The following is a 23,020-nucleotide window of genomic DNA, read 5'->3' on the forward strand; positions in this document are numbered from 1 at the left end:
CACAACAGAGCATTACATGAGTGCAGAGCAGGAAGAAAATGATTGCTGAAGGGGTGGTGATCCCCTGTATTGATAGATGTGATCAGGAGAGGAACTTCTAGCAGCTCAGTATTAAATACAGAGCTGAGTATCTCTCTAACCAGCTATTATCTGCAATTAATATATAGTACAGGTATGGGATCCGTTATTCGGAAACCCATTATCCAGAAAGCTCCAAATTATGGAATGGCTGTCTCCCACAGACTCCATTTTATCCAAATAACCCAAATTTTTTATTATTTCCCTTTTCTCTATAATAATAAAACCGTACCTTGTACAAGATCCAAACTAAGATATAATTATTCTTTATTGTAAGCAGAACCAGCCTATTGGGTTTATTATTAATGTTTACATGATTTTCTAGCAGACTTAAGGCGTGAAGATCCAAATTGCGGAAAGATCCGTTATCCATAAAGCTCCAGGTCCCAGAGCATTCTGGATAACGGGTCCTGTACCTGTTTTGTCAATTAGTCAGTCAGTATAGTGAGTAGGCACTTCTATACAAATGATCTGAAAGTTAACAACCCCTTTAACAGTAAGTAAACTACAAGTTACACGTCTTTGCACCCACAATACCTGATGATTGTACTGTATCTCTTTGTTTAAGGTCCTGGTTCCATGCAAGGGGAGTGTTTCCAATATATTGAATTCTGCATGTCCTTTCGAATCATATATTTTAAAGCCAACAGAAGGTGGTTTTGAAACAGAAAATGGAAAGGTACTGTTTAATGTATATATATATTAAATATAAAAATAAAAGTTTATTAGCGGTTTCCTGTGGCCTTTTCATGCTGTTATGTTGCTTTTTTTTTTTTTTGCTTGCTTTAAACCATTGCTGTGCAACTTTTTTCATTTAGATGGAAGTTAAACAAATAATCTGTAATATTGCAACTTTGGGCCATAAATCAGATTGGAGGGCCATATTGAATCAATTCAATTGGACAGACCTGCTTTAGAGTATTGTATAGCACACGCAGTGTTTGGTCAGCCACGCTTAATATTTATTGACAACAAAACATCAGAAAGACCTTGGCATTAATGCAGGTGTGAATTGCTGGTGATAAACATTTTAATCATGTAAACACCAGAAAATGCAGGAGAAGGCAATTTTTGGTGCTTACTTGATTCAAATGTTTTACCACCTGTATTTTACACTGACACCACTGCAAAGGTATTTTTTTCAAGTTTTGCTGTCGGGTAAAGAAGATTAAGCACGGTCTACAAAACGTATGGTGTGCCTTTGCCTTTAAAGGGTCACAAAACCATCTTTTCCAAACTCCCTTTGTATTTGGCCTGCACAGAGCCCTGACCTCAACCCAGTGGAACACCTGTGTGATGAATTGGAACCTTGATGTGTGCCAGGCCTAATTCACAATATCGGGGCCCACACTCAGGGATTTTTTTTTTTGGCAAACAATATCCGATACCCCAGTTCTATACACTGATTCATGTATACCACTGTAGGGCTTTACCTTGGTAAAAAAGAACTAAATAGAGATATACTTTGCCTTTGCATGGGTTATCAGCAACTTCACAGGTAACATCTATTTTTGTTTTGTTTTTCTAAAGTAAAGTTTGACAGCTGCTGAGAACACTTTAAGTTAAAGTTAACTTGTCATATGGTGTTCTGTTATGTAGCGCACACAGGCTACATATAGTAGTAGTAAAGTTAGTGCTATAGAAACTATCTATTCATAGCCAACTAAAATTAGTTTAGCTATAAGTAAAAATAATGATCATAATATAAACTTTCAGTGATTGATGAAGGTAAAGGTAACACTGTGGTAGCAGGTTAGCAGGTGATATTTCCTGTAAAGCAGCAAGAAAGCTAGATTAATATGGTAGATGATGGTCTATATGGCTTTGTTTTCCTCTGTCAAAAGCTGAAACTTGGTGTAAAAGGGCATAACTGGAAAATTCAATCATTATTTATCAATCCTGCAGCACATCTGCTGCAAAGCAGCAGGCTATTTTAATCAGAAAAGTATTAAGATGGGCATTTATAAGCAGCTTCTTATAGTAATGCATTTGGTCTGAGATAATAAACATCAGCTTTTAAAAGTGTTGTAAAGGCAGATATAAAAGCTTGCATAATGGAAGCAAGTATAACTCTATGCAAGTTTTAAATGTGCATTATTTATACATTTTTGAAATGTATTTTTAAATGTTATTACTATTGATAGCCGTTTCTCTAACCTTAAAATTATGTATTAGGGGCCCATTTATTAAACCTTGATTTTTTTCTGGTCAAGGTTTTTAGGGCAAAAACTCAAATTTGTAGTGGAAAAAAAAACTTGAAGTTTTAGAGATTTATCATACCCCAAAGATGCTAAAAAACTGGAATCCGAAAATGTAGAAGTCTATGGCAGATGTCCCACAAAGTTGTTTCCTGAAATTGTGATCTGCTCTAGATAATCAGAAAAAGTTGTGGTTTTTAGCCGATAATCTGAAAAGTTGAGTTTTCGCAGTGAAAACTCGCTAAAATTGAGTCAGTTGTACAATATGAATTAATGACGGATTCTGTCGACGTTTTGTCGCTCCCATTTTTTTTAGAGAAAAAATTATTGATAAATGAGCTAAAATTGTGAAAGGGAATCTGATCCGATTTGTTTTCATAAAAAAATTAGATTAATTTGCATTTAGTAAATGTGTCCCTAAGTGTAATGCAGAGAGAAATTTTCTGAGACCAATTTTCTGAGACCATTTGCAACTGGTCTTCATTTTTTTAAATTTTTTTTCTGTTTTCGAATTATTTAGCTTTTTTTTTTCCGGCAGTTTTAGCAGCTATCAGGTTGCTAGGGTTCAAATTACCAAGCAGAGGTTTAAATGAAAGACTACAGTTTGAACAGGACTGGGACTGGAAAGTAACAATAGCAGTAAAACAGTAGCATCACAGAGCAATACATTTTTTGGCTGCTGGGGTCAGCGATCCCTATTTTGAAAGCTGAAAAGAGTCAGAGAAATATGGCAAGTAATTAAAAACTATACAAAATAAATAGACATCATAGGCCAAGTTGAAGCAGAGGGGACTACCAGCGCCGATCCAGACCTAAGCGCCGCCTGAGGCGGCTCCTGCAATGCCGCCCCCCCTCGCCGACTTACTTGTCGGGAGGGGAGGCAGGAACACTAATGCGGAGAGCGCAATTGCGCTCTCTCGCATTAGTAAAGCCGAATTTCCGGTTTAAAAACCGGAAATTCGGCTCTTAAAGGTGCAGGAGCGGCTTTTTGCCGCCCCTGGAAACCGATTCGGCGTTGCCGCCTGAGGCGAGCGTCTCAGCTCGCCTCATTGGCGGCGCGCCCCTGGGGACTACCACGAAAAGGGGTGAGACATACTGGAAAAGTTTGGTTTTGAGGATCAGGTGCAGGCTTTTGAGGCCCTGAGTATTCCTTATGGCAACCCTGGTTATGCACAGTGTTGCAGTGTGGTATGTGGTAAAAAAAACAAAAAAAAACAAGCAAAATGTAGAGCCGTATTTTGCTCTATCTTAAGCTTGCCTCGTAATTCAACACACAAACTACTTATCCCCTCCAAAGAGCCAATGTACCTCACCAGGACCCACCCCATAGTCCTTCAGAAATTATTCCTTTATAATTAAATTACATAGTCCTTCCATGTGCCAATGTATGGTACCTGTGAAGAAAAGTACCAAACAATATACGCAGAATAATATGATTTATCCCATACGCATAATGTATCCAACTCACGGTATCTAGTGTGCAATATATAGATTTAAGTGCATTATCTGTAAAAGCTTAATGTATGCATTTCCCCGAAGAGATTTATATAGGAGGCATGTTGGCTTAGAGAGAAGCAATCAATCCCTTGCATACATTTCCAATTTTATAAAACTTAAGTTGTTATCCTTTTTAATACAAATCCTGTGGCAGACCTTGTTTTCCATTGCAGTTGCTGACTGGCATTGCTTCTACTGCTAAATTTATCTACAAGTACCCCTGGGTCCTTCTCCATCATTGATTTGCCTACAGTCAATTAAGGGTGTAAGCAACTATCTTATTTTTCAACATCCCAGGTGCATAACCTTACATTTATCAATACTGAATCTAATCTGCCATTTAGCTGTCCAGATCCTGTTGCAAGAATTACACATTCTAGATGGAATTCATTGATTTATGGAGCTACATTCTCAACCTGCATCTTTTTACTAATGATAGTCTTAAAATATACACTCTAATGATCTTAGTACAAAATACTAATCTTCAAAGTATCCAAATTTAATTTCCTTAAATGTAAAATCTATGTTGGCCCAGTGTATGTTTTGTTTTTGTAACAAACATAATTTAATGGTCACTGTCATATATACATTTGCTTTGCCTTCTGGATAATTAGAGATCACTAGATCCAGTATAGCATGAATTCTGGTTGGGTAGTATACTCCTAATACTGTCATGTAAAAACTTGTTTCTACTAACTGTCCTGGCAGTACTGCTGCTCCAGTCAATACGTGGGTAAAAAAATTTTCCCCTATTGACCCAAACTATAAGCCAGTCGTCAAACGCGCACCTAGAGACTCGCCATGTTGCAGGACTTATAGTTACGTGTGTGTAGGTAAAAATCCAAATTTATTTAAATGTTCTGGTAAAATCATAATACAAGGACAAACACATGAAGCAGGCAGGGGAGAACACGGCTTGACATGTTTCGTGACTGTGCTAGTCACTTCTTTAGAAGGCAGCCTTCTATAGTCAACCCAAACTATAAGCCTTTTCTATGTGCAACAAGAACTACAATTTCACTCATGTAGCATAAACCTACAATTAATTTCCCTGAAAAGTTCAACCCATAAGGCTTCCTCATGTGGCACAGGTAATAATACAGGTAACAGACTTCAACTCCAGCCCATCACCTAAACATCTCCAAGTGGCAGTAAGTTCTATAAAACATTGTTGGGAGGAAGTAAAATATCTGTAAACAAATTACAGTGAAATACTTGCTTGTAAATGGGAACTATTCAGCAAGTACCCACACCAACCCCTATTGGTGAGACGAGTCAGACATTTTGGTCAGAGAGTTGCTGTAGCTGCTACAAAAACTTTGAAACTTACAAAGTGAGACTGGACAAAATCCATGTACCTGGTAAAGAGAATCACAACAATACCAGAATACACAAGATAGTAGACATATTGGAAAACTTCCCCTGGAGTCACTACATCAACAGGGTCATCCCCATGTAAAATTGTAGTATAACAAGTAAAAAATATTCTATACCTAACATTAGTGCTAGATCTTTACTTGTCCTTCTGTTGCAATGTCCTTTGTTTTCATTTTCAAAAATAATTCTGTATTCAAGCCAAACCGCTCAACACCATGCCGACACTTCAAGGCCAACACCATTAATTATTGTTGACTTTATGAACCTTGAATAAAAATATGTTTTAAAAAAAACAAACAAAACAAAACTATACGTGTAATAGAAACTTACTAAAATATATTTTAACTTCCTATACATGGATAAAAATGTAACAAGTGAGTTGTTACTGACATACTGGGTGAAAGACTTATCCATCTACATTCAAGTGGCAGCTCTGAAGTACAACACATCACTGTGAGCCACCAATTAAATATATGACAAGTAAATTACTCCTTGGTGATGTATTGTAAGAGCAGGGACGAAGTGTCAAAATCCCCACCATACTGTAGACCGAATAGTCCAGTGTCTGACAGGTGCTGTTTAATTATTTTCATTTCATTATTTTTTTCTGAACTTTTTTCATGGAAGACGATTGTTTTATATATACAAATATGCATATACATCATGGATGACACTGAACAATTCCATTACTATAAAAAGGCATGTTATGTCTTATGAGACGATCATTTTCATGTAATAATAATGTGAGTTTGCAATTTAATGTGTTATCTGGCCTTCATACAGTTCTCTGTAAGATTCTATGGTTCAGCATCCTGAAGGGAAGCCCAAAGTAGACTCAATGAGGATTTATATTAAATGTTTTCCTGGATATACTATAATAGAATTGACTGTAATGACAATATGTTATGTTTCAATATGCCTTCTTATGAGCTTATGGTGGCTAAACAGATTTTGGTCCACAGGGCTTAAATGTAGTATGCCCAAAAATGCATTATTTGATATGATGTCACTATTTCAGTAATGTTGAAAGGTCGTCCTTGTTGAATTATATATCTTTCAAGTTTGAGATTGTAGCAGGAGGGGCAGAAGCTAAAACTCCTATGCCATACAAGAATCACAGTAGTTAGGCTATAGTAACATTGTAATAAACTTGCTGAACATAGTCTGACAATGTTTACTCAATATGCAGAAGATTTGTACAATGTATGAAATAGCACTCAGGAAAAATATTGCGGTATCTTTGAAAGTCACTGGCATCAGTTTCCCTCCTTACAGATTACTTGTGGCAAAATATCATTTATGTATATTTTTTTTAAAATATTGTATTTATTATTTTTTTAGGAGATCTTCATTCAAGGAAACCTGGTTAAACTGGGTTCGGGTTTTGCCTACCACCTCACCATTCCAATTCTTTTTGAGGAGACTTTCTACAATGAAAAAGAGGAAAGCTATAACATTTTGTGTATTGCGCGTTCATTAGAAAAAGAGGAAAATTCAGGTATTTACATTTCTTAATAAGTGACAAGGAGCTTATTTTTCTAACCTTTCTTCTAAAATATTCCAACTTTTGCAGTTTTAATATTTTCAGTATTGTATTAAAAGTTTTTAGTGTTTTTAAATAATGGTATTATAAGCAACTGGCCTATGTAGAACATGTAATTTTACATAATTTCTGTTTTTTCTTGAGTTTATGTGGTTGTTAAAGCCGGCAACTTGGCTCACCCATTGGTTGTATTCACATGTCACAGCGTCCAATAGAGATTGAAATATAATGGCAGTGACAACCAGACTTCTGGGCCTTAATAGCAGAGGGTCAAAACATCCTGCTAGCCATTAATCCAGTTGTCATCACTTGGGTAAAACAAATTAAATAAAACAAATAATGGTCAGATTGGGGCATATTTATGAAGCTATGCCCATCCTGGTTCAGGCAAATGAACGCAGAAACTGTTGCAGAACTCACTTTCTTTGAAATCAATTGCACCTAAAACCATAAGCAAGAAAAAGCAATTGATTGCAGAAAACTCAATTGAGTTCATGGGCTCACAGTCTCTGCAATTGTTTTCCCTAAACCAGACAGCCGTAGCTTCATAGTATAACTGGCTTGCATGGAAAAAACAACACTAAAAAGGAACTATGAGAATGTGACATAGTACTGAAGTTCTGATAATTTTACTTTGCTCTACAGAAGAAGAACACCTAACACCCTCAAAATTTTGCACTCTGAAAAATATAGAAGATGTTAAAGAATTTTTGGGAAAGCACGCCGAGAAGTTTGATAAAAGTATTGCATCTTTTCGAAACGCATTTAAGGTTGAAAGGAAAAGCCTTCGCCATTACATTGTAAGGTTTTTTTTTTTTAAATTCTTTTTCAGTGTATTTCTGTAAATAAATCCCTGACAATCAAAACAAAACCTACAGATCTCAAAGCAAAATATCTGAAGTAATCCAGACTTGCTGTGCATCTTGTACCATTTTGTTGTTTCAGACTGAAGCTTTAAATTGCATATGCACATAAACTTAAAGGAGAATTCAACCTAAACCTTAAAAACCCCTATGCCCCCAACCCTACCTAGACCACCCTCCCTCCTCCCCCCCCCCCCCCAGCCTACTTGGTACCTGGGGCAAACGCCCCTAACTTTTTACTTACCCCTCGGTGCAGATTCTGTCTTCTGGAGTTCATGGCAGCCATCTTCTTTCCTTCGGTAAACTTCGGAAGCAGAGTTGCGGCGCATGCGCAGTTGGAGTAATATTCCGGTCCTGAACAACTGCACACGCATTTCAGAAGATTTCCATGACTTTGGTGCATGCGCAGTTGTTTGGGACCGGAATATCTGCTTCCGAAGTTTACAGAAGAAAAGAAGATGGCTGCCGTGAACTCCAGAAGACAGAATCTGCTCCGAGTGGTAAGTAAAATGTTAGGGCCATTTGCCCGGGTACCAGGTAGGCTGGGGGGAGGAGGGAGGGGGTCTAGGTAGGGTTGGGGGTAGGGTTTTTTAAGGTTTGGGTTGAATTCTCCTTTAATGTTCTCTCAGATCCAATTTTTCCCAACTGTCAGATCGCACAATTGTTCCCAACTGTGTCAGATTTCCTACTATTTGGCCTGCAGGCCAATTATTCTTTGGTTATGTTTATGACCACTGCAGTAATTCTATTTTTTGATGTTTTTTTTTAAAGTTATTTGAAGCTGTGAAAGCAGATGACAGGATCCCACAGAAACAGTAGCAGGCAGTCAAATGGCTCTGCAAAAGAAACATAGCAGTGACTTCATTGATTTTTTAAAACAGACGTTTGAATGTCACTACATATATTGTCAAATATATGCCATAAAGAGTAATATTTCTTCTGCATGTTAAAGAACAGTGTGCATATGCCCAACATGACCATTTCATGCCTCCCATTATGTTTAAATTCAATCACATAAATGCACCAGTATTTGTTTCTTGAAAAACATACGTTTTTTGACTTGTTTTTAATTAATGTTCATATAATTGTATTATCTGTTATATTGTTTTTAGTATTTTCTTTCAAAATTCTTTCCAAATTCAGACATAACCTTCAATACTACTCCTCTTGTAGTAGTAATTCATAAACAAGCAGAAGAAGTAATTCATAAACAAGCGGAACTGGTACAATAGCGGGCTTGTGACTAGAAAAGACATGTATACATTGAATGCTCTTTTCTGTGCGTTAATAGTATTTCACAAATTTCCATGTTATTGCCAAGTTCTTTTAAAACAATTTTGTGTCTGTTTCAGGACTCTGTGAATGCCCTGTATACAAAATGCCTTCAGCATTTACTGCGAGACTCACACTTGGTAAGAATCCCTGTTTAATAGGCCATTCCTGCAGAATGCAATATTCTCTTTGTCAAATACAATTTTTTTTTCTTTGCAGAGAGCAATAGCAAAGCAAGAAATTCAGATGAGCTTAATGAAACAGGCAGTAGAGGTATGTATTTTGGGTCTGATGATACTTGATAAAAGGTCTGTTGTGGCCTAAAAGGGTTATTATTATTTTATTATTATTAACATGTATTTATATAGCGTTTATATATATATATAGCATTTATATAGGGTTGCAGTTATATGGATTTACAGGCCATATTTATAATAAATACTTAAAGGAACAGTTCAGTGTGAAAATAAAAACTGTGTAAATAGATAGGCTGTGCAAAATAAAAAATGTTTCTAATATAGTTAGTTAGCCAAAAATGTAATATATAAAGGCTGGAGAGAGCAGATGTCTAATAAAACAGCCAGAATCCAACTTCCTGCTTTTCAGCTCTATAACTCTGAGTTAGTCAGCGACTTGAAGGGGGGCCACATGGTACATTTCTGTTCAGTGAGTTTGTAATTGATTCTCAGCATTCAGCTCAGATTCAAAAGCAACAGATATGACCCATGTGGCCCCCCCTCAAGTCTCTGATTGGTTACTGCCTGGTAGCCAGGGTAACCAGTCAGTGTAAACCAAGAGAGCTGAAAAGCAGGAAGTAGTGACATATTACACATCAAATCACTCCAGCCTTTATACATTACATATTTGGCTAACTAACTATATTAGAAACACTTTTTATTTTGCACAGCCTATCTATTTACCCAGTTTTTATTTTTACACTGAACAATTCCTTTAAGATGAGATTTTACTACCGTATATTAAAAATGATCACAATGACCTACTCTAAACAACATTGCTAATCTTTTTGTTGTAAATACACTGGTTTAGTTGCCCCAAACATTTTACTTTTTCACTTTGGGCTGTGGGTTCTGTTATTTCTGTTGTGAATGATTTTCTATTTTGTCTCTGTAGATGTACGTACATCATGGTATTTATGACCTAATCTTTAAACAAGTTGGAACAATTGAAGCAAGTGAGGTAAGGAGCCAGGAAAATCTGTACTAACCCCTATTGTGCTTCAAAGGAAATCTATACCCCCCAAAATGAATACTTAAGCAACAGTCATATTAAGTGACATATTAAAGAATCTTAGCAAACTGGTATATACTGTATATTTAAGTAATTCTTGCCATTTTACATCTCTTGCCTTGAGCCACCATTTTGTGATGGTCTGTGTGCTGACTCAGAGATCACCTGACCAGAAATACTGTTAATTGGCTCATGTGACCTAAGAAGTATGGTTTGTTTGTGTGCACTGTGAATCATGCGATCCCAAGGCCCTTATTTTTTAAAATGGCAATTTTCTATTTATGATTACCCAATGGCACATACTACTAGAAAAGTATATTGTTATGAAAATGGTTTATTTACATGAAGCAGGGTTTTACATATGAGCTGTTTTATGCAATATATTTTTACATAGACCTACATTGTTTGGGGGTATAGTTTTTATTTTAAGACTGGGTGTTGATTCAATGTGCAGCTCATGGTATTTTAATTGTAATAGGAAGTTATCTGTGTCAACTGACCACAAGGGTAGTAACAGATAGAAGATCATAATTTTGGGCTATAAGCTGTATTAAATATTAACCAGCTGGAAGTTCATCTATAGAAAACATTTATAATTTTATTATGGAAGAAGCCGGTAACGCGGCAAAATGCGTAGGGCGGCATAGGTGGACGGTGGAGACAAGCTCCGTACCGTTTCTAACGTAGCAAGGCAGGTTAAGCCTATGGGAATTGACGGAAGGGAGGAGGGCTTCTGATACTGGTGCTTGACTTATAATCAAAATTTTGCATTGTGAGCAGGTTAACTGGCTCCACCATTTGTCCACCGTATGCAGGTTTTTAATGGTATATTTTACGAACATAGTCAAGCAATGCGTAACAGAAGGTAACTCAGTGAGTGTGTGTAGTGACTTGTTTGTTTTTTGGTAAACGATGCACAGGAGTTTTTATCTATAATAAAAGTTACATTTTAACTGACTATGCCAAATCAGTTAAAGGAAAACTATACCCCCAAAATGAATACTTAAGCAACAGATAGTTTATATCAAATTGAATGACATATTAGAGAATCTTACCAAACTGGAATATATATTTACATAAATATTGCCCTTTTACATCTCTTGCCTTGAGCCACCATTTCGTGACTCTATCTGTGCTGCCTCAGAGATCACCTGACCAGAAATACTACAACACTAACTGTAACAGGAAGAAGTGAGGAAGCAAAAGACACAACTCTGTCTGTTAATTGGCTCATGTGACCTTACATGTGGTTTGTATGTGTGCACAGTGAATCGTACGATCCCAGGGGGCGGCCCTTATTTTTTAAAATGGCAATTTTCTATTTATGATTACCCAATGGCACATACTACTAAAAAAGTATATTATTATGAAAATGATTCATTTACATGAAGCAGGGTTTTACATATGAGCTGTTTTACTCAGTATCTTTTAATAGAGACCTACATTGTTTGGGGGGTATAGTTTTCCTTTAAATGTTCATATATACGGAGTTGGCTGTCTAGGAGTGAAAGGGTGTACACTCAGACAGCATGTGTGCAACTCTGTCACTCTGGTTGTTTTCTGTTATTGGATAGTTTGGGTTATAACCCTGCAGGTTGCAACTCAGGGGCTTATTGTTGCAATGGTAAAGGTTGATAATTTATTTGATACATTTCTCAACATAATCTGTAAAAAAAAATACTTGGAGGCTGAGTGTACTGCTGAGCAATGTATTAAACTAATGTAACTTGTATATCAAATTGTAACATTTTCAAAGTCAGTGATCTGGTTTACTGAGCACTCCGAGTAGCACTCTCACTCTTAAAACAACATACTTACCGTCTGTCTACATGCAGGATTTGTATCAGTCGTTTTTTTTTTTTTTTTTTAAAGCTTTATCTTAATACATTTTTCTAGGCAGAAGTCCCCCCCCCCCCCAATAATCTGACTTATTTCTGCATTTACAAAATTTGCTGTTTCAATTTATTATTAAAAATTACTACATTTTCATTGTCACAATAGTTCCTTTTTACGTTCTGTTACATTCTAGAAAATAAGTTTACCTTTATATTAGTGTCATGGTAACAGATGCTATGTATGCAGTAGTTATTTTTTTTATGAGCAAGAAGTACAATTGGCGGTCTTTAAAAACAGAAAAACATCACATAACTGTAATTACACCCACACTATGAAGTTTGCAGTCAAAAGTCTTACGTGTTCCATCCTAAGGTACAGACTGCCAGTTTTATCTTTTGGATTATCCAATTTGTGTTTGTATCATTGTCAGGATGCAGCATTTAACAAGATTACAAGAAGTCTTCAGGATATCCAGCAAAAGGATATTGGTGTAAAGACAGAGTTCAGGTAATTGAGAAGTACTCTATTAACATAACTCTTAATTCTTAATCCAGATCTCATCGTTTTTTTTGTATTGGCACAAACATGCCAATACATTAGAGAAATAGTCTGTAAGCCTCTGGTACATGAACTGCTCTATGTAATTTATTGCATTTTATTGTTAAGAGAAGAGACCAGGAAAAAGAAAAAGGGCATGTATTTAGTGTAGGAACAATTAATTATTATTTCATGGTATAAGTTTTATCTTGTACAGCCAACTTTTTTGTAAAGGTAGGATTTTTTTTTAGATGTATTGATTGTTTCACTTTGGTGTTACCCTAAACTCCACTGTTTTTTGCAGCATTAACATACCCAGCGCAAAGCGTGTATTATGCCATTTGAATAGATGCACGTCCCCCCAGCAGAAGCTGTTATGCTTGCGGAATGTGGTACAGACTATTATGCATTCTTCTAGTCAGAGAGGTATGTAACCAAGGACATATCATTTGTTTATCATTCAGTGAAGCATAAAAAAACATACATTTTGAATTTACAAATTGGGTTTTTTCAATAAACATTTTTACTTTTATATATTTTTACTCTTGCACATACCTCCCCATCCTACACCCACTATTTACTAGTTACTACTCCTGTTTCATGATGCAGTTTTTAATGTGAAGTGCTATACCTGCCAGGTCTGGTTCACTCACATCCTCTCGTATAAAAACATGAGGCTGAAGGTCATGGAACTCCGAGATGACTTCTAATATCCTCATATTTTGCAACAGGGGGTACTTTATTATATTACACAAGTTTCACAAGTGAGTCATATGACAGAAATGACCTTGCTAAGTTCCGATTATGACCAATGACATCACTAAGCACCGTTTATAAGGATATAATTTACAGTATCTTCATGGCTCTTGTGTATTATATATATATATATATATATATATATATATATATATATATATATATATATATATATATATATATATATATATATCTATATATATATATATATATATATATATATATATATCTCCACAAAGAACCGCACTCCAACTTGTTCTGGTGAATAAAGTCACATTTTATTGTATTCAATTTGCGTGTACAATTATACAATAAAATGTGACTTTATTCACCAGAACAAGTTGGACTGCGGTTCTTTGTGGAATTCTATGATAACAAATTTTGATCCAGCACCCACCATAAAACTAACAGATCCGGATCAGAGTGCAGTATATATATAATCTCTATCAGCATATAATTGCACTTCATTTGTATTAGGTAATTGCCTGGGTGCCAGAATAAAAAACCTGTGAGTGCAGTTTCGATGTTATATAGTTTTTTTTTATCATATGAAACTGCACTCACAGGTCTTTGCAATTATTGTATGTACATACAGTACAGTAGATGCAAAACAAGTCACCTTACAAAGGTTTGTGGGGTAGGTGGCCCTTAAAAGATTTAACTGTTAGGGCACTTATACCTGTGTTGCTGTAAGTGGGTGTTGTGGTGCCTTTCTACCTAAAGGGCACTTTTTATCATATTTTAGACCAATGACTTCTTACTCCTTCTCCGTGTAAACATATCTAAAATCTCAATAAAAGGAAATATAGTCCTTGCAAGAGGAATACATGATAGAAGAAACAAATTGACTTACAATCATTGCTTACATATTTTTCTATAAAGTATTTATTTTTTATGAATCCTTTAGTGAACATGGAGACAATGTGTGCAGATGACCTTCTGTCTGTGTTGCTTTATTTGCTGGTAAAAACAGAGATACCCAACTGGTAAGTAATTATTTTTTCCGGTTTTTAAAATTCTGTAAAACATTTAATAATGTGATATACTGTTTAAATCAATTCCCAAATTCTTTGGCCCCATCACCGGGCCAATAGCAAAGACTTGGGTGAACAGCCCTTAATCTAGTAAGGGTTAAATATGAGAAGAAATGCATACTTGTTTTCCTTTTAATTTATGAAAGCCCAATTAGTGTAATCAGGGGGAGTTTTGGATGTGACCATTTATTTGTTTCCCTAGCTTTTCTGGTAAATATTTCTGAATGACAAATTAAAGCAATATTTTCTTATATACAAGCAAGTTACCTTATTATTAGCTAGGAGCGTTCCTTGACAAATGTTGGACCTTAAAAAGTGACTTGAATCAACTACACTTACTTTCCATTTATTTATCCACATTAAAACTTCAAAATCGAAAATTGTAATTTGTGAAGGATTATTTAATAAACATTCTTTAAATGTACGTACATGCCTTGTTTGTGATTATGCAAAATAGAGGCATTTCCAGAGTTCTGGCATATCTTTAGCAGCTACTAGTAGATATTTTACCAACTTGTTTGTCACCTCACATAATTTTTTATGCTGCTTGATTTGGGTGTTTTAATATTTTTATCAGAATTTTGCAATTGTACAAAACCAACATTAAACAAAAAATAAACATAAAGCCAGAGGTATGGGGATTCCTTATCCAGAAACCGGTATCCAACAAGCTCCATTTTACGGGAAGGCCATCTCCCTTAGACTCAATTATAATCCAATAATTCAGTTTAAAAAAAAATATTTCCTTTTTCTTTGTAATAATAAAACAATACCTTGTACTTAATCCCAACTAAAATATAATTAATCCTTATTGGACGCACAATCCTGTTGGGTTAAATTAATCTTTAAATTATTTTTTAGTAGACTTGGGGCAGAGACATACGCTCAGATTTGGGCAGATTAGTCGCCCAGCGACAAATCTCCCCTTCTTCTGGTGCAACTAATCTCCCTGAACTGCCTCCTGCCGGCTAGAATGCAAATGGCCGGCAGGATGGCAATCGGTGCGCTTCGTTTTCCGCAGTTGCTCGAAGTTGCCTCACGAGGAAACTTCAGGCAACTTTTGAAAACGAAGCGTTCGGAGTGCTAGCCCGCGGGCGATTTCGATTCTAGCCAGCGGGAGGCAGTCCGGGGAGATTAGTTGCTCCGAAGAAGAGGCAATTTATCGCCGGGCGACTAAATCTCCCCGAATCTGAGCATGTGTCGCTATGGGGAGAATGTTCCTCGCTAGCTGGGGGGGTCTAGATGCTCCTAGTCTTGCCCGATGAAACTCTTCAAAATCTACCCACAATCAATCCCCAGATTTTTGTGTACAGCCCCTTCTCATATATCTCAGTTTATACAGTGGAAAAGCCTGAGAAACGAGGCCTTCCCATATCTCAGGTGTTGGGCCCTCTGCTGTATTCCATTTTAAGGCAATGGTTATTTTGGCATACATATAGAATGCACAATAGGTTTTGTTCAGCTTCCCTGGGGGATATTTCCTCCACCAGATTAAGCAACAAGGTAGCTGGGTGCAGAGATGTTGACATTTCTGTCTTATCTTGTATTATTTGCATGACATACGACTAGACTCTTTTGGCCAATAGGCAGGTCCAGACCATGTGGAAAAAGTATGCTGGCTGGGCCTGGCATCCAGGGCAGTTTTGGTTTAGGGTCCGATTCATTGTGTGGAGGTGATGAAGAGTGAGGTAAGATTTGTGTAAGAATTTTAGTTGCGTAAGCTTATCTCTGCTATGTATTTATATCTAGTATATAATGCCAATCTTCATCGTTAAGGCTATATCAGCCTGACAACTATTCTAGGGCTTGTTGGGGGGGGGGGAGCCTCCAGTCGATATCCGTTATAGAATAGTGATATGGGGTTTAAGTAGCTGAGGTTATGGATATATGATTTTTTCCCAATATTGATCTGTTGTTTACCACATTGTGTGTCTATTGCATGTCATAATTGAAGGTATCAAAGCAGTATTATGTTTGGCAGAGAGAACTTGTTTTACTAGCATTTTGCTTCCATTTTACTTGCATATAAGAATAACTTAATCTGTACCTTTCTATATAGGATGGCAAATTTAAGTTACATAAAGAATTTTCGTTTTTGCAACTCAACAAAGGATGAGCTGGGATACTGCCTGACCTCTGTGGAAGCAGCAATTGAATTTATCCGTCAAGGAAATTTAACAGAAACAGCAGCAGCAGTAAGCATGATATCCTAAAACCATGAGACATCCAACTACAACTTTTTTTTAATTCGTATGTCCAAAGTTCTTGATGGTGGGCCTGTTTTTAGCTAGAAGAGGAGCTAAATTTATAAAATGGAATTTATAGAATTTAGAATGTTTACTTAAATGGAAAATATAGATACTCATAACAATCAGAGTGTTTAAGTTGTTATCCCAAACACTAAGCTCAGTGAAATTAGGTTAAAAAGTTAAGAAGGTTTACTGTTGGTCTTGCCTAGGCATTAATGACAAGCTTGGAATCTTCCACACAATTCTGATTCTGTTTCAGACTATTGATCAAGTCTCACTTATATGGTTAGGAGTTTTAGCACTACACTACTTTCTTGTGAGTAGTGTTATCTGTGAGTGTAATTAGTCCTTCATTCCCTAACGAAATGGAACCAGGATTGCAGTGTGCAAAGGCCTGAAGCAAGCCTAGTAAATATGTACTTGTATAAACAAGAACAGTTGGTAGTGAAAGACCTTCCTTAGCAAATGTGATTTGCCTGTAGGCAGTTATTCAGAGACAGCTGGAGGGCCATCATCTTGTGCCATTAACTGGGCAAAAGGATCATTGGGTTACATTGCCAGTTTCTTATTTACACAGGAAGGGTTTTCCCTGCTTTGATCATTCTGAAAGATCCATACCATAAAATGAACCTTGTTAGCCGTTGTTCTAAGTTATTTTGAAAACAAACTATCTTGTTTAGAATTTTAGATTCACTTTGACACAAAATGACCAGCATATGAAGCCTATTTCAGTAATGCATTTCTTCTTTAATCAGTGGTGTTTCTACAATTACTCTGCAGGAAACTGAAGAAAAAGATAAGCCATTTTTATGGCAAAGAATGAACTTAATGTGCAGAGCCTCTTCTACTCCTATTGATTGCTTATTCAAGGTAAAAGTTTAACAAGTATTAGCCCTGGCATGATTTGGATGTCAGCCTCTAATAGTTGATATATGGCAGTACAGTAATAGTCAGGGGAGCTGCGCCAATGAGGTGAGTTTAGAAACTGGCCTGATGTGCCAGCACCCCACCATTTACCAGGGATGGCAAAAATGCTGCTCCTGCTAGCTTTAAGAGCCTAGTTTCCAATTTTAAACGATGGCTCTTCTAGCACAGATAGAGCAATTGTGCTTCTCCATCATCTTGGATCCCCAGATCCCCTCTGTCACCAAAAAAAAAATGAGGGGTGGGAGGAGGAGGTTGCAACAAGGGGGTCAGGATTGCCCCTGGTAATAGTTTTAAAATAAATGGGCTTAACAAATATCGAAGTGGAATGTTTGTTTTGTTTGCTAAATAAACCAGTTAGCAGTCAGCTTGTACCTTTATTGTGCTGTTAGAACAATTAATGAAGAAGAATCTGACATTTGCTTAAGTTGATGCTAACTCCCCCTGCTTCCACACATGTTTCTGTTTAAATAAATATGTGCATGTTTGCTTATTAAGATGTAATATTGCTTTTATCTTGATTAGAACACATTGTTCTGATATCATACCCATTATTCTGTCTTCCATGTTCTATTGTTGTCTCTTAAAGCACATTGCTGCGGGAAATCAAAAAGACGTTGAGAAATTACTGAGCCAAGGTGACAGTGATGAAGAAATTGTGCAAAAAATGTGCCACCCGCTCTGCTCATGTGACAACTGTGAAAAGCTGGTTTCTGGGTAAAAACGGTTCTATTAATGGTGCTGTTGATGGACACTTTGAATGCCATAGTGTCTGCATGTGCTAATGGGTAGCAAAGCAGTTTTTCACTATAATACTTATTAAATGTAATATTACTTAATAACATTATTTATAACAGTAAATATAAAAAAAAATTCTTGATTTTCTTCCTTATGCAGGCATTTTAGAGTATGTTTTTAAGAATATAATATTCTTAATTTTCAGAGGACAGTTAGCTGTGTAGCTTTTATCTGAACCTTTAATATTCTAATGATGTAATACATCTGTAGCCTAACATAAAGGAAAGTTTCTGAAAGCCCCTGTTGCCTCTAAGTATGGGACTCTATAATGAATAAGAAAAGTTACCCTCACATGGTTTGATTGTTTCTGACTACCATGAGATCTTCGGGTGAATAGAGGAGATGCTGGAGGGCTGTATAACTCTATTAGTACTTACCACATGCCTATTCCTATAAACCCATTGGTGGGGACTCTTTTTAAAAAAAAAATGGAATTTAAGGGACAAATGAAGAGCAGTGTACATTTTTGTTATATTTATATTGGTGAATGTGAATTCATTAATACCTGCGCGTTGTAGCACAGATTAACTAAAGGTTATTTGTTAAATAGTAGGAATTCGGTCATTTCAAAAACAGTGGAAAAATAAATTTAGTTTTTTTTTTTTTTTAGGAAACTAAATGATACTTCAGTAGTTACCCCATTCTCAAGAGATGACCGAGGTTATACTCCCCTTCATATTGCAGCACTTTGCGGTAAGTAGGTATACACCTATTCCTTAACGCCAGTGCTGTTTCTAGATGTGTGCTTGTTGGAATGCTGTAGAAATGTCATTGGACAGATATCTGGAAATGTAAATGTTACTTTTACGCAAGTAGGTTATTGTGCAGAATGGATGGATACACAAAGCGACCCTAATAAAAGTGAATTCACTTTTTGACAGACCAGTGTCAGTTAATTGCTGTATCAATGCTTCCCTCTGCCCAGTCACAGAATAAAACATTGCATTTTGTACACCTTGTATTTCCTCATTTCATAAATGAAGATTCAGTCACCTATATACATGTGCACACACACACACTATTCCCCTGTTGCATTTGTTTTTACTATACCCATACTATGAGAACCCATACTGATCACTTGCCTGGTTTCATCTTGAAACACAGCATTGCCTTCTCCTGTTCCACAGATGAAGATTGTTTATTAATCTTTATAATATGTTGATAATATATTTAATAACACTTTTAATAATAATGTTATTGATTTATTCTTTGCATTTGCAGTTTATAGGATTTGAGTGACTGACTTCACCATTTTTTATTCTAGGTCAGGCTCAGTGTATCGACTTGCTGATCTCTAAAGGAGCTGTAGTTAATGCCACAGACTATCTTGGTTCAACACCACTTCATCTCTCCTGCCAGAAAGGCCACCAGAAGATTGCAGTAAGATGCTTAAGGTTTAGCCTTTAAGAGTTTGTCTAAAAAATGTCATTATATATAGTCAGAAGTGATATTTTTCATTATGGTTTTTGTTTTCTTTTATTACTTGGGCTTGCCTTTTGGGAGAAGTGGAAAGGAATTGAAAGCAAAAGCCCTGAATACAGACAAAATAGTATATATTTTTTTAAAGCAGTTCAAGGAAAAAAGTCTGCTAACCTAAAATAAATTCACATGCTCTGGCAGCATACGGACAGTTCATGTTCCAACCTCATTTACTATGTTACTGTGTTACATATACTGTGTAATAGGTAGACATATTTATAATGTTTTGCTGGTTGGAGTCAAATTGCTTCTATGGATCTCACATCCATTCATTGTTATTTTCTTCTCTTTAAGCTTCTGCTGTTGCATTATAAGGCAAGCAGTGATATACAAGACAATAATGGCAACACACCACTACATTTAGCTTGTACATATGGGCATGAAGATGTAAGTAATATTTTTTTTAATGCCTAAAAATTGAAATTATAATTCTATGCAAATTTTCCAATGTACAATGTTTAGTGATATTAAAGTTATTTGTAGATATATAACTGAAATCAGTATATTTCTCTTGTGATTTCCTCCAGAGTTTGTCCTGACTACTCATTGAAACGCTCTATTGATTGTCAGCTCTCCTCCAGACAAGACTCCAATTCTCACAATGCTGTGCATGTTCAATGATTGGCAGCCCTGTGAAAGAGAATCGCAGAAGTATGAAATGCATTATGGGAATAGAAACATAGCTAGAGGAGAGCTGACTGTTGCTATGATTCTTTAGCCATGCAACCAGTTGTTTAGAATCACAATTTATTTCCTTATTTTGGTGGACATTCATTATGTTTAATTTAAATTGACTGTAATGGGGAAAGGATAATACATTAATGTAATTTTTATTTTTCTGTAAATGTTCATTAAATTGCAAAACCATAGACTATTTTGCACAGTTAGAATTTCTGTTTTAAAGACATAAAATGAAAAGTGTTATGTACACGCCTTGTAAACAGTGCCACCCAGTGTTAAAATACAATATGATACAAATGGCAGAATCGCTGCTTGGCTTTACCACTCAAAGCCTGCTTATTGAAGCATTTCTCAAACATGCAGGTGCATATTTCTGTTCATTTAACTATTGTGAATTTTACAACTGAATAATTGTAAATCGAATCACTAGAATTTACCGTGTAGGTAGGGAAAATGAGATTTTTTAAATTTGAAACAGGTGCACACACCTTAATTTTTACCTTTATTCTTCCAGTGTGTGAAAGCTTTAGTCTATTACAATTTAAACTCATGTAAAATTGATATGGTTAATGAGAAGGGAGATACAGCCCTCCACATAGCTGCTCGATGGGGCTACCAAGGAATTATTGAGGTCCTGCTAGAGAATGGAGCTAATACTGACATACAGAACAAGAGGAAGGATACGCCTATGCAGTGTGCTTTAAATGAAAAGGTAAGCATTGGGGTTCCTAATTTAACTGGTTTTGGTCACCGCTAATGTCATCTTAATACAGGATTTGTGAGACTTTTAAGTGAAAGAACCCAGTATTGATCTATTTTCTTTGCCCCCTCCCTGCTTATTACCAGTTTTTAGATGCACTAAAATATTGTTGTCATGCCCTAGTTGCAGGAGTATCCCAAAAAAATAACCATTGTCCATAAATATTCCTCAGTTGTTGCTGAGGAATATTTGGAGATAAAAGTGGAGATAGATTTGTCGGATTTCCCACCATAATCACAAACCTCTATCTCCACGTTTGTGAATTTTGTTTTTACAGACAGTTTCCATATTTAGAGGGGAATTCACAAAAGTGTTAGCATTCTGGTGTAAATACAATCTCTGTATTCAGAAACAGAAATCTGAAAAAATGCAGACTCAACCGTCACGTTTAAATCCTTTTTAAATCCTTCCTGGTGTAATTCCAACCTCACCCCCTCCCCTCCTCCTCAATATATTTGGACTCTTCTTCAAACATTGCTGCTTAAAGGGGAACTATCGTGAAAATTAAAATGTAATTTAATATAAATCTCTTTACATGCAGAATTTGTGCAAAATGCAGTTATTTTGTTTGTACTGGAATCAGTTATTTGAATGAGCTCTAATACATATGCTATAAAAGGAAGCCCCATATAAGATATATTGGATCTAACTGTCAATTATTATTTGACACCCAACTGCTGCATGAAGACAGAATAAAGAGAATCAGAGAGGGATAGTAAACATAAACTTGATTATTTCAGAAACAATATAATATTTAATTGATTGTATTTACAAGTTATTTCAGTATGATGAATATGATGCTTATATTAAATTTCCATTTTCGCGATAGTTCCCCTTTAAGCAGAGACACGCACTCTGACACATGCTCTGTCCCCTTGTTTATAATAGGCTTGGTGTGCAAATATTTTGTCCAAACTACAGGAAGGCCATCTCATCTCATCTCATCACAGAGTCAATGTTTAGCGAATCATTTAATATTTTTTTTAAATATTTCCTTTTTCTCTGTAATAATAAAACCGTATCTTGTAGTTGATAGTGACTAAGCTGTATTAATCTACTGTATATTGGTGGCAATACAATCCTATTGGGATTGTTTCATGTTTAAATGTTTTAAAGCAGAAGGAATAACTGGAATTACCCCCGGGCCGGTGCAGTGTGAAACGACTTTCCTTCTCCTTTAAGTAGACTTAAAGTATAGAGGTCCAAATTACAGAAATACCCCAGGTCACTGATTGGTTGCTAGGGGTTGCTGCCCATGGGGACATTTGCCCTGTGGCTTCTATTTACAATCCTGTCCTGTTTTGATTACCTAATCCATTCCTTGAACTGTTCAGGTAAGAAAGCCTTGTAAGGATGTGCATACTCTTTTCAAAGATTCTCCTATTGGTTGTTTTCTTAAAATATGCTTATACAGAATATATGGTTCTACAGCTTGTTTTTTTTTTTCTAGATTCTCACGCTCATGGAAACAGTCTATGTAACAACCGACCGGAGACAGAGTATCTCTGAGGTAGGCTTAAAATGTCTCTCACGCATTTAACAAGAAAAAATGTAACATTGTTATCATGCACTTTAATGATGTTGGAAGTGTTATGTTTGTGTTTAGGAGAGCTGAACACACGGGGTTAAAATAATTACAAAACTACACCCCTCCCCACCCCACTGAGAGAATATGTTGATCTAATGATCCATGACCTTGACTCTGTTCACCAAGTGTATTTGGACCTAACTTGTGACTGCTTCCATCTACACATTCAAGTTGCCAACTGGCATTAGATCATCGGCATGCTTGCCCATATTGTACAAATATAGAATTGGAAAATAGCCCTTGTGCAAGCAGTTCCAGATTAGCTTTTGTTTGTGAAAAGATGACCTTTGTATGATAAATGT

The 23,020-nt window shown here is 36.1% G+C and overlaps 1 protein-coding gene across 3 annotated transcripts in view; it reads left to right on the top strand.

Annotated features, from left to right (window-relative positions):
* The window catches only part of ankrd27.L (ankyrin repeat domain 27 L homeolog), a 52,729-nt gene that overhangs the window by 16,900 nt on the left and 12,809 nt on the right, over window positions 1-23,020 (top strand). For all 3 annotated transcript variants that reach the window (XM_018258030.2, XM_018258033.2, XM_018258032.2), the window contains 17 exons: window positions 647-757; window positions 6,492-6,648; window positions 7,339-7,493; window positions 8,909-8,968; window positions 9,048-9,101; window positions 9,960-10,025; window positions 12,343-12,419; window positions 12,754-12,875; window positions 14,113-14,191; window positions 16,299-16,434; window positions 17,269-17,358; window positions 18,002-18,129; window positions 18,821-18,903; window positions 19,475-19,590; window positions 19,984-20,076; window positions 20,885-21,082; window positions 22,581-22,640. In XM_018258030.2, coding sequence (XP_018113519.1) covers window positions 647-757; window positions 6,492-6,648; window positions 7,339-7,493; window positions 8,909-8,968; window positions 9,048-9,101; window positions 9,960-10,025; window positions 12,343-12,419; window positions 12,754-12,875; window positions 14,113-14,191; window positions 16,299-16,434; window positions 17,269-17,358; window positions 18,002-18,129; window positions 18,821-18,903; window positions 19,475-19,590; window positions 19,984-20,076; window positions 20,885-21,082; window positions 22,581-22,640 — 1,785 coding nt within the window. The remainder of the gene's footprint in view (window positions 1-646; window positions 758-6,491; window positions 6,649-7,338; window positions 7,494-8,908; window positions 8,969-9,047; window positions 9,102-9,959; window positions 10,026-12,342; window positions 12,420-12,753; window positions 12,876-14,112; window positions 14,192-16,298; window positions 16,435-17,268; window positions 17,359-18,001; window positions 18,130-18,820; window positions 18,904-19,474; window positions 19,591-19,983; window positions 20,077-20,884; window positions 21,083-22,580; window positions 22,641-23,020) is intronic.

The sequence above is a fragment of the Xenopus laevis genome, chromosome 4L, assembly GCF_017654675.1.
Source record: "Xenopus laevis strain J_2021 chromosome 4L, Xenopus_laevis_v10.1, whole genome shotgun sequence".
NCBI classification, from domain to species: Eukaryota; Metazoa; Chordata; class Amphibia; order Anura; family Pipidae; genus Xenopus; species Xenopus laevis.